At 48.5% G+C, this 11,881-nt stretch overlaps 1 protein-coding gene across 4 annotated transcripts in view; it reads left to right on the plus strand.

Moving 5' to 3' along the window:
• GSG1L (GSG1 like) overlaps positions 1 to 10,771 on the plus strand; it is a 55,458-nt gene extending 44,687 nt beyond the window's left edge. Inside the window, exons 6-8 of one of the 4 annotated variants that reach the window (XM_074552834.1) lie at positions 2,309 to 2,376; positions 2,935 to 3,269; positions 8,817 to 8,955. In XM_074552834.1, the coding sequence (XP_074408935.1) occupies positions 2,309 to 2,376; positions 2,935 to 3,044 (178 nt within the window). In that variant the 3' untranslated portion in view covers positions 3,045 to 3,269; positions 8,817 to 8,955. Of the gene's footprint in view, positions 1 to 2,308; positions 2,377 to 2,934; positions 3,270 to 8,816; positions 9,427 to 9,936 lie in introns of those variants that run through there. The other 3 variants (XM_074552833.1, XM_074552835.1, XM_074552832.1) reach the window with 3 other exon arrangements.
• The last annotated feature ends 1,110 nt before the right edge of the window (positions 10,772 to 11,881 follow it).

The raw sequence follows: 11,881 nt of genomic DNA on the forward strand, positions 1-11,881 counted from the left end.
AAATATTGTTTGCTGGGTTAACTTGCATGAAGAAAAAATTAGCTCAGTGATCTTGAGATGAATTCTTGCAGGTATCCAGGCATTTTACTAGATGTCACTTTAATGCAATCTGGCCTTTGCTGTTGGCAGTGCTGTCCTAGCAAAAAAAAGGCATTTTACAGATAACCATTGGAAAAATCCAACTCTGTATCTTTCAAATAACCAACATGAAATGATTGATACAGAAACAAAAAACTGTGGTTTATCTTAAATATGTGCATTTATTCAATTAGTCATTTTCAATTAATTAATCAATAATTAATTTCTAAATCGTACAGCCTTTATGAAATATTAAGCCAAAAATAAGCCAGAGGGAGAGGGATTCTTTGTTCTGTCCCATAAAGTCTGATAATCTCTGTGACAGCAGCTGCAGGGATGGTGCCAGACCTTCTCCTCTTCCCCTGCCCAGCTGTTTGGGAGCTGCTGTTTGAGCAGCTTTAGCTCTCCCCTGCTGTTTTGGCAGCTTTTTCCCTATGGCTGTGTAATAATTAAGATGCATTCACAAGAATTCTGCTTGTTCAGACCAAGCAGCTCCACCAACACCATCCCCACATCCATCCAGGCAGGGCCAGCACAGCCAGCTCACCCTGACTCAATCCTTTCCCAAGTTTCTTCTCAGTTTCTTGCCTTCAATTTTTTTCATATATTAAAAAAAAACCCTTTCAGACACACTCCCCACCACACCTTTCCCTTCTCCCAGGATTCTGGTGGATTTTGCTCTCAGGTAAAGAATGAAAACTTGGCTGTGCTGGTGGGGCAGAGGGAGCCCTGGGCAAGGGACACAGCTGCAGGGACAGGGACAGGAGCAGCTCCAGGGAGGACAAAGGAGTGTCCAGGGGTGGAGGTGAGGGATATGGGGCCTGAAAGGGTGGAAATCAAATCCAAGTGAGGTCCTCGTGGAGAGCTCATCGCTGCCTCAGGCAGAGAATGAAAAGTTTGTGATGTGAGGGAATTGGAATTACCCATGGCCCTCTCTAGTGGAGACAAGAGCAGATTTTGGATGTGCATCCAGGCTGGTCAGGGCTGCAGAGAGAGGTCAGGGGCTTTTCCCACCCTGGGACCCACACAGAGATCACAGAGCCCTGGTTCAGTCTGGGATCCAGCCTCGTGCTCCCTGTGAAGCCAATCCCACTTACCAGGGGCTGCTAAACCAACGCATTTAGCAAGCAAATCTGCAAGATTCAGCCTCCCCCAGCTCACCCATCCCTAGCACAGCGTTTGCAGCTGTCCATCAACACCCATTGTGCCACTGCAGCTGATTTCACAACATTTCACAACATTTTTCTTGCTGACTGGGCCCTTACTCGGATCTGCAACACCAACCTAAGCAGGCAGATGCTACTGGTGAAATTCTGGAGTGAACTGAGTTCAAACTGCCATTGATAGCAGTGCAGACAAAATGTCTCTGCAGGGACAGAAAATGTAGTTTTAAGTGCTAGGAGCAGTTTGAAACAGACAGCAGGACCAAAGCTATTGCAGAGCTAATAAATCAGGACTATTCCCAACACTGTGAGAACCAGAACTTTTCAAATTATCATTCATACACCATTTTTCCCCTTTTTACACATTTCTGTAATGTACCATACTCACAGCTTGCCTCCTCTAAGTCCATTGTGCTGGTGTCAGATGTGCAGATCATACCAATGCCTTCCAAAGCCATGCCAACCTTTGCTCTGATTTCCTGCTTGGTCACCCAGGTACCTGAGCAGGGTTTCAGTTACTGACCTGAGGCACCTCCCATTGGCAGAGTCAGTAGCTCTTCACACAGACATCAATATTTCCAATCTTCCTGTTCCCCTTTCATCCGTGCACAGGGATAAGTGCAACCTCCTGCCTTGGATTTGTTCTGTACTTTATTCTGCAGCACGGGAAGCTTTATCCACAGAGCTGCTCCTTCTGGAAATCACATGCACTGGCGCTAAAATGGTGCAGCAGCAGCTCCATCCCCATTTCCAACACACACACACAGTCCAGTGCTGCTGGGCCCCGGTGCTTAGATCCACCCTGGAGAGGGGAAGAGTGGAGAGAGGCAGCCCTGAGCCCCTCATTTCTATTCCCCAAGGCCTCTTTACATGAGCTTTCCCCCAAGAGGGGCAAAGCCAGGGGAACCAAGTCCTTCCTGAGCCCATCACCATCTGCATGGTGGGCCTGGCTGTAGATGGAGGAGCCCAGGTACGTTGGACTCTAATTAGTTTTTACCCTTTCAGTGTACATTTGGGAGCAGCTTTTCTTTCTGTTCAAGGTGCTACTTCTATATTCTCTTTTCCAGGACTGAGGAGGAGAGGGCTGAGGCTGGGGACCTGAGGTTACAGTGCCTCCATAGCTGCTCCCCAAATAGTAAGTGACCATGAATGTGTCTGGCACACAATGGCTTGTACTGTCCCCACGCTGGCTCCCGGGGCCCAGAACCAGGTTTGGAGTAGGAAGCTTTGGGAATAGAGGTTTGTTGCTTTCCCAGACAGCCTTGCCCAAGAGATAACCAACCAGCATAAGAACAGTACAGAATTCTCCAGCATTCAATTTAGGATGTGCACATATCCTATAATTTTGTGTTATCTCAAGAAGCTGTGACTTCATAGTAGTTTAAAAATATGCTCTAATTTACACCTGTATAACTTTCATTATCACTACCTTTTTTCATCTATCTTTATCACCAATTCATGATGATGCATGCTATTGAATATAAAAATGATTGAAAGCAGCTTTGGTAGACAATAACGTTAGTATAATTAATGCCATTTCTTGCACTTTCTCTGGAAATTGCTGTGCTTTTATTCAGTGTTTGCAAAAAGCTCTTGCTTTAAGCTGTGGGAATCAGTGGTTCAATGTACAGAGCAATGTTGGAGCACGGCTCCTGCCCTGCTCTGAATACTATACTTTTTCTTTACTCTCCAGGAAAGATGTGTGCAGTTTCATGCATCTATTTCCTTGGAAAGAAAGCCAGTGATCCTTCATTCAGCAGGAGGGAGCCTTGGGAGAGTGACTTGCTGGCTCTGCGCTATTAAAATTTGGAAACCTGATGGCATTTTGCTGCCTCTGTCTTGCTGAGATGCACATCTCAGCCACATTCTCATGGAAGCTTGGTGTGTGTAACCCCCACCCCTGAGGGTCCTGCTCCCTGCCCAGACCTGCTGGAACAGCTCTCCAGTCCCATGTCACTGCAGGTGGTGTCCCCACAGGCATGATAGTGCTGGCACTGCTCTCCAGCTGGGTTTGTCATCAGCTCATTGGTAACTCCTGCTCCTTGAAAATGTCATTGTCAGTCATGGACCTCTCCACAGGCAGATCCATGCCCTTCATTCTCACAGGCCTGAAAATGTCTCTTGGTACAAAATTGATCTGGGTCATGTTTCCTGAGAATGTTCCTCACCTGCCAAGCTCCTGGCAGGTTCTCAAATGTGTTTATTTTATTATTGAAGCCTGTCCAGAGGTCTTGGTTTTAAAGAACCAATAACAAGTCTTGGAAATAGATGTTCCAAGGAATATGGCCAGCCCTGTCCCAAGTATTTCCATTTTAAAGGACCCAGAGCTCACCCCATAGCGTGCTGACAGCATTGGGAAGGCAAACCCCAAACAAGAAGCCCAGAGTCAGGTTAAAGAACAGTGTCCATCCCTCAGTATTCCATCAGGCTCAGCCTCACATCCTTACCTTCTGTAATGAAATCAGATCAATATTAATGAAGTGACAGGAGGGAAGTTGTGCTCTCAGTTCACAGTTTGCTTACAAATCCAATAGAAGCTGCAAAATGCTCATTATCCATGCTTATTAGGGAGGAAAAACCATTAGTTACTGCTGCTTGGGATGGCACAAAGTCTCACAACGCTCAGATGAACCTCTCCTTCTTCAAGCAAGTCCACCAAGCCATAACTGGCCTGGGCCTGACCCCAGGATCCTCCTTGATGCTGGTTCCAGGGTCCCACACTCCCAGTCCTTGTCACATCCCCCATTCCAGGGACCCATGGCCAGCAGAGGATTGAGAATGGAGAGAAAACAGCAAGAGAAGGGCTTGGCTAAAGGCAGAGCAGCCACCAAGGTCACACTGACCTCATGGGGATGTGGAAGAAGGGGACACATCACCTGGAATGGACCAGCCCAGGGCCACCAAGGTCACACTGACCCCATGGGGATGTGGAAGAAGGGGACACATCACCTGGAACGGACCAACCCAGGGCCACCAAGGTCACACTGACCCCATGGGGGTATGGAAGAAGGGGACACATCACCTGGGCTGGAACGGACCAACCCAGGGCCACCAGCAGAGGAAACGCCAGCAGGTCACCAGGAGCACTCCATGGACACGTCCCACAGGGGTGGCCTCTGCCAGCAGGACACCAGGAGGCACCACCTGGAGCTGTTCCTGCTGCTCTCCTCAGCCAGCACCCCATCCCCTGCAGGACCTGCAGCTCACCCAGAGGGCTCTGAGGAGGCTCCAGCCTGAAGCAAGCTGCAGATGAGGAGAACTGGCTCATCCTCAGGCGTCGTGAATCTTTCTGTCCTCCCAGCAAGACAAACCAGGGCATCTGTCCTTGTTGAGAGGGAAGGATCTGGGGGAGTGCCCCTGAGGAGTGGAAGAGCAAAAGCTGTAAAGAGGAGAACGAGGCTGAGCAATTGTGGAAGACAAACACTACCTGGCCAGGTGATTTTGGAAGAGAGAATGTTAAAGGTTTCTGAGCAGCCCAACAGCACTGTGGGAGCACAGGTAGCACAAAGGGCCTTATGCCAGGGCAGGATATCAGGTTCCTCTGTTGGCAAGACTGAGCTCTCCATTGTGAGAAGTGACCTTAAATTATAAATTCCATCAGAAGCTTGAATCCAGAGCAGACTCAATCAGGACAATGCAGTTATTCAGTCTCGATAATTCTATATTAAACCATTTAATGTCCATCACTGAACTATAATTTTCTTTTAACAGGGTTAAAAAGAAAATTATTTTCTGTCCTTTAAACCCCTTTAGCAGGGTTTAAACTTACCTGAGCTGAGAACAGCACCAGGGAGCTCTTACCATAACTTGGCATCCTCTGCTCTCCCCAAGCTGCCTTCCTGAGCAAACATATGGTACCGGCCCCTATACATCTGATACCCCCGGACATACCAAATTTAGCATTTCCAGACACTTTTAAAGTCTATTTGCTGTCATTTTTGACCTTGGAGGTCTCAACTTTTTCTTTCAGAAGTGTAGGGCTGCGAGATCTCAGTGCTCCAGCTGTGTATAGCCCCTGCACAAAAATATAGAAGTTTCACCTCAGGATATTTTTGTTGTTGTTGCACAGTTATTTATTAGCAAGAAAAGCACACTGTTATTAGGTCACAGCCAGCAATAGTCCCTGATTTCAGACATCTGTATGTCCATGCCACTTCCACCCTTTCTCTAGAGTTGTCCCAACATGAGGCATTAACATGAGGAGCCTGGATGCCACAGGGCAAGTGGGAGAGGTGCAGATGGTGAATGTCAAACGGGCAAGAGAGAGGCAGGAGAAATATCACAAAGGACAAAGAGGGACAGGTGTGTTGGCAGAGCCAAAGAAGAGATAAATAGCCCAGAAAAGGAAGAGCTGAGCAGGAAACAGCAAATTCTTACTGTCTGTGGCTGAAAGCCTTGGTGTTATTTGAGGCAGATAAACCCAGAGTTCAGGACACAGCTGCTCTTGTAAAAAAACTGAGAGATTATTCAAAATTAATTCAGTGTTAAAGAAATAATATGTCACTGTTTTGGCAGCGTGGGCATTTCAGAAGGGTCACCTGACAAAGAGGAGGCCTTGAAAAAAATAGTTTTATTCTCATGTCATCACCCTGTAGGCATTTCCCCTGGGTCCATCCTACAGCTCTTTTACCATCCTCCCACCCCGGCTGTCTACAGTGAGATTTATGCAACCAATCCCTCAGTGCTTCACTCTGAAGCATAGTGTCATTTTTTCCTATTCAGACAAGTTTATCAGAAGAACTCTAGGTTTAAAACACAGTGGAAACAATTCATAAAAAACAAAAACCAAATAATATCCACTGGTTGGGTTTTTTTTTTCCCTCGGTCATGAGCGCCATGGAAGCGAAGTGCTGCTGGATGTGCAGGCAACTTTCAAATGTCTCCAAAAAAGTGTGTAGCACCAGCTCAGCTGGAGAGGGCAAGGCACAGACGGCAGCCAAGGTCACTGTGACAACGGGGAACATGCTTTATATGCTGAGCAGCACAGGCTGGGAGGCGGCAGACAACAAGGGCTTGACGCATTTGAAGTGTCGCTCAAAGTTGAGCCAAGGTTTCTCCTTGTGGAGGTACCTGACAGCTGCAATCAGCTGCCTGTTTCATGTCAGCATTGATTCCAACTCCAGGTCTTGCAATTCTTCCTGTAATTTATTCAGTTCGTAGTGATTCACCACATAGAAAAAAAAGCGAGTGGGGAAAAATCCCCTCTGATAAAGCACCATGGTTACGGGTCGAAGATCCAGCCTTGCTGCACTGACAGCAGTGGGAATCTCATTCCTGTCTTCAGGCAAAGCCGTGCCCACTAGGAAATTCCAAAGCTAAAGGTCTCAGTTCTGTCCTCATTTACCTCTGCTAACATCCAGACTGACATTTTGCTTTAACATTGCTTCTTGAGCTACCAGTTTTTCTGCTTCTGAGATAAGGAGGGTGATAAAAGTAAATGCAGTCCGGTGTGGAGCATGGCAGCTCCTGAAAACTATGGGGTGGAAAAGGGAAGCAAAATAAGCTGACAGTTTATAATACATTTTTTGTTTCCTCCAGTGCACAGGTGAATTGAAAGGTTTCTTATATAAATTTCAGTGGGATTAGTTATGAAACGTGCTTTCTGTCACTCTTTTAAATTGCATCTTTCAATAAATGCTTCATCTCCTACAGCTAATCCTGGATTTATGCAAAAAACTCCCCAAACCACCCCCCTCAAAAGCCAACCCTGTCCCACACTGCTAAACATGTGAAATGAAGTCTTTCAGACTGTATGTGCACCCAAATAGCCCTTCCCTTACTGTGCATATCCTATCCCCCCTAGAATGGAGGTGGGGATTGTTCTCAGTTCAGATAGTTTGACATGGTGAAATATTTTAGGGTAAATACATGTCATTTTAACAGCCAAAATGCATTTTTGTTTTAATTGCCTTAAAGTGGGATTGTGTCTTGTCTCCCATGGTCCAAAGCCTGAGCTACTGACGCTGACATGTAAGGAAGGGGCAGCAATCCCTCTGAGCCAAATAACTCTGGTTTTTCTGTAAAAAACCCTTTTATTCATCAGGGACTCTCCTGCAGCAGGCACCATAAAGTCAGTGGGAACAGAGGTTCCAATGGAAGAGAAGAATGGTGAGGTGGGGCTCAGAGGGGAGAAAAGTGAGAGGAGGAAGGGGAACAGGGGAGGAATAAATTATTTTCATAGTTAGGCAGAACCACAGAATAGGAACCCTGGAGGGCTCTGCTCCAGTCCTGTGCTCCCAGAATGTCCAGGCTGGATCAGGCTGCTTCATTCCTTGCCCAGCACGATTTGAACACATCCAAGGATGGAGATCCCAATTCCTCTCCTGGCCTCTATCCCACTGTTTGAGCACCTTCAGGGTGAAAGCATTTTCCTCACGCCCAGCTGGCAATTCTGGCCTTCCAGTGCTGTTCAGCCAGGTTAAGAAGGCAAGGCACTCCCAGGTGCTCCCTGGGACACATTTTCTCTCTTTGAGCTTGTTTTCTCTCCTGCCCTTTACATAACCCATTTTATGATTCCTTTTAGGCTCTGCTTTTATGCAGTAGCTCTGTAACTGTCTGCATTTCCAATTATAAAACCTTTAAAATTTGATTTAGACCTGATAATTAAGCTGTGATTTAGCAAATTAACCCTATTGAAGCCCAGAGGTGTGAGACATGCTCTTTAGAACCTTAAATGTTTGGTGTTTAATTGCATCCAACGCTGAGAAAAGTGCAGGGAGGAGGAGGAGTGACCGTGGAGCTAATTCAGGCCACAGGACAGGACCTCATGCACAGATCTCACACGTCCCATCCAGACCAGGATTTGCTGCTGTCCTTCCACCACAAGGATTTACCAGATGCACAGAAAGACTCACTTGGTCCCTGGCATCACTACAAAAGCTTGTCATGTCCTTTGGCTGTTGGAAATCCTGCACCATGATCTGCACAGCGATTGTCTTTGTTCCCCTTCAAGGGCAAGGCATTTTTAGCTGCATTCCCCACCTGCCAGTAAAGTTCCAGGCCACAGGGGTGGAACATTTTCCTCTCTTGCCATCAGTATTGACAAACTAAGAAAAATTTAGCCATCCCCTAATTCCCTGGATTCCCAGGCAGTGCTCCCAGGAGACTGAAGCATGAGGGCCCATGGAAGGAAGGCAGGTGTTCACACTGGGCAGGATGGGCAGGGAGAGGTGCTGTGGCCACCTGCAGCCAGGTTTTTGTTCTCAGAGCCATGATCCCCGCAGCTTTCACCCCTTCCCGTCCTTCCCCAGCACAAACCCTTGGTTCTCACAGAGCTGTGTGACTTCTGGGAAGGAGAATGTGGCTGTCCCAGTGGATCTCCCACTGAGGACAGCTGGCATGGGCTCAGTCAGCAACAGGGAGGAGCTGGCCCTGATCTCCTGTGCCTTATTCTCAAATGCTTTGCTCCTGGTCATGAGAAGCAGAGTGTTTTATACAGACACGAGAAGCAGATCAGCCTGTGGGGAAATGCAGCTGTGGGAAACAGGCTTAAAATTGTCCCAAAATAGGCCTAAAATTTTCTTACAAGCCTTTAGCCCAGTCCAGAGGAAAAAGTGTGTGTTTGTCTTTCTTTAGGGCTTCACAACACCCAGCTCTAAGTGTCACTAGCCCGCAGAGGAACAGGAGTGACCATAATGCTCAGAAAATCCCCCCATTCGCTACGTCAAGCTCTTCCAGCGACACATCAAGCAGCTCTTCACTTTCATCAGAACCAACCAGCCAGATCTCCATGGTTCAGGATCAAACCCTGCTGGACATCACCTCCATCACTAGATTGGCCCCAGGGGAATCACCAAACCCTCAACCACTTGAGCAAAGAGATACAAATTTAGCAATATCGTGTTCCAGCCCACTCGGAGCAAGGACTATTCCAGCATCTTGCCCAGCCAGCCTCAGGCTCAGTCTAACACCCAGCTCAGCCAAGCCACAGCAATACTCTGACTGCTCTCCAGTCAGCCCAGGGATCAATGCAGCTTCCTTCTCCACCTTCTGTCCTCACTCAGCACAAAACGTACGAGCTTCAGCTTCAGATCACACACTGACCCCAACCAGGACAAGCACAAGGCCTCCAGCAACAGCGACTCCTGAAGAGAGTTCCCAGGCTCCTGGCTATTCTGAAACTGAGTTAAAGAATACAGGAAAGGGGTTTGAATCAGATCTGGAAGATCCTGATCATGAGAGGTATGTATCCAGAGCACACAGGTGTCTAAGTCCTCAAACAGCCCATGTTGGTATAGAATCAGTAAAAGCCCCCCCATAAAAAAGTTAAATATCTTTTTTGATTCAGATGTTCCCAGTGTTTGTTTTCCAGTATCCACATTGTGATTCCACTAAACCCTGTTACCCAGGAAGTAAAAAGCCCTATTTCCACATCCCAATTTAGCTCTCCAGACCTCATGACAGACCTGGGCCAGGTTGTCACCCTCAGCTCCTCCAGCAGGGCACAGTTTTCAGGTGCCTCCTTTCCTTCCAGAGGAGGCAGCACAACTTTCCCTTGTAGCACAGAGAGAAGCTCTGCTGTCCCCTGGAGCCTGGCAGAGCAGAGCAGAGCAGAGCAGGGGATGGTGCGCAGTGACATGGCCAGGATGTCCCCCCAAAGCTCCACTGTCTGCTCCGACCCCAGGCAAGCTGGGCTCACCCCACTCCTCCGAGCCTCTGAACTCCACCCTGTCTCTGCCACTTCTTTCCTTGGCAGGAGATTTGTAACCACACAGGAATTCCAAGCCATGGAGAAAGAGCTAGAGGATGTAAAGGAAGACCTGAAATGCCTGAAGTGGAAGGTGAGACACATAGGTGAGACGGTGCAGCCCCTGGCCGAGGACAGCAAGAGGTACAACGGCTACACCCTGATGGAGCTCAAGGCCATGGTGCAGTTTGAGGATGACCCTTACAAGGCTGCCCACAAGATCCTCACTGCTCTCTTCAGCGATGTCTACTGGCCACAGCACCCAGGCATCGAGCAGGCCTGCAACTCCTGCTCCCTGCCCAAGCCCAACATAGACCCAGAGCTGTACACAGTCTACTGTGACATCCTGAAAAGCATATTCCCTGGAATTAGCAGCCAGACATTGAGGGAAGAGACACAGCACGTGCAGAAAGGCACCCAGAGTGCAGTGCAGTAACAGCAGAGCCCAGAGTGCTGTGCAGAGTGCCAGGCCTGCAGTGACTCCAGAGGACTGGGCTGTGCTAGGTCCCGTTGGTCCCTTTAGGTATGGATTGTCTGTGAAGGTGTTGGTGAGCTCTGAGCCCTCATGCCACTTGCCCAGTGACACAGAGTGGGATGGCATCCTGCACTCTTCCCACATTTTAGAAAACAATTGCTCCTTTGGTGTCTCTTTCAATCTATGGACGTGTCCTTGTTTCCAGCAACTACAAATGGTGACAAAAGAATCCCACAAAGGCGTTGTACGTCCAAGCAAGGGCCTTCTCCCAGCCCCAAACAGACCAACCAACCAACCAACCAACCAGCATCTGGGTAGTTTCTATTTTCTAGAGTGTATCATTCATTAAATGACATTACTTGTTAGAAAGTTGTGCCTGTTCTTTTTTTATTTATTTGTCTAAAAGGGCTTTGCACATCAAATTAATCAGGACCATAACCTGAACACACACTGGAATGAGACCTGGGAACCAAACGTTCCCCTGCCCAACTGAATCCTTCGTTTCAGGGCCACAAACCCAGAGCACAGGGGTGAGCAGCTGTGGTGAGCCCAGCCAGGTCATGGGGATCAGGGTACAAAGCTCTGCCATGTGCTCCTAAATCACCACCCCAGCCGTGAGACAGGGGAAGGTCTGTGGCCTGCAGCTCTCCCAGTCTGTGGGGACTGGGCTGACAGACCAGCTCAGGTGTGTTAACCCAGCTGAAAGGGTCCCTCAAGGGGAGCACTGCCGTGGAGCCTGTCCCAAGGGAAGCAGGACACACAGGAACATGGCCCTGGAGCTCCTTCCTCCCATCTGGGAACCAGCACCGTGCCATGGATGAACAGTTTGTCCCCCAGGTTCCCCCACAGGCCTGGCCCTGCAGCCTGCTCTGTAAAGGTGACAGTGGAGGGCTGCAGGGATGTCCCTGTTGCTCAGTGGCAGTGACAGCCCCACTGCCCTGCTCCACTCATTCACCCAGTCAGTGACACTCCTTGGGAAGAGTCACTTCCCTGGTCTCAGTGTGACAAACACACCAAACCAACCCCAGAACCATCCATCCTGCTGCTCCTGCCAGGCTCTGAGGAGGGCAAGAGGCAACCTGAGAGTTCAGCCCCCCCTTCCCCTCTGCTGGGCTCTAATCCACTTCTAAAGCTTATTCCAAAAATAACAGGGAGGGGAAAAAAACAATTACAAAAGCACTGAAAGAAGATCATTCCCAGTGCCAGCACAATCCAGACACCCTGGGTGATGGGAGGGGAACACAGCCACACTCTGGACCTGCTGGGCACAACTCTGTGGGGACACTGACTTTGGTGGCACCTCCCTTTCAGCAGGATGGTCTCTGCTGCACTCACAAAGACATTGGTTGAAGCTCTCTTTAAAATAGGTAAAATAAATTGCTCCAATAATTTTGTAGCAATTTATTTCACTTCCAAGCTGCTGTGCAGACACAGGCATGGCACTGCCCACACTGCCCTGTGCCACTGTGCCCCCAAGAG

Source organism: Zonotrichia albicollis, chromosome 16 (genome assembly GCF_047830755.1).
Source record: "Zonotrichia albicollis isolate bZonAlb1 chromosome 16, bZonAlb1.hap1, whole genome shotgun sequence".
NCBI lineage: Eukaryota > Metazoa > Chordata > Aves > Passeriformes > Passerellidae > Zonotrichia > Zonotrichia albicollis.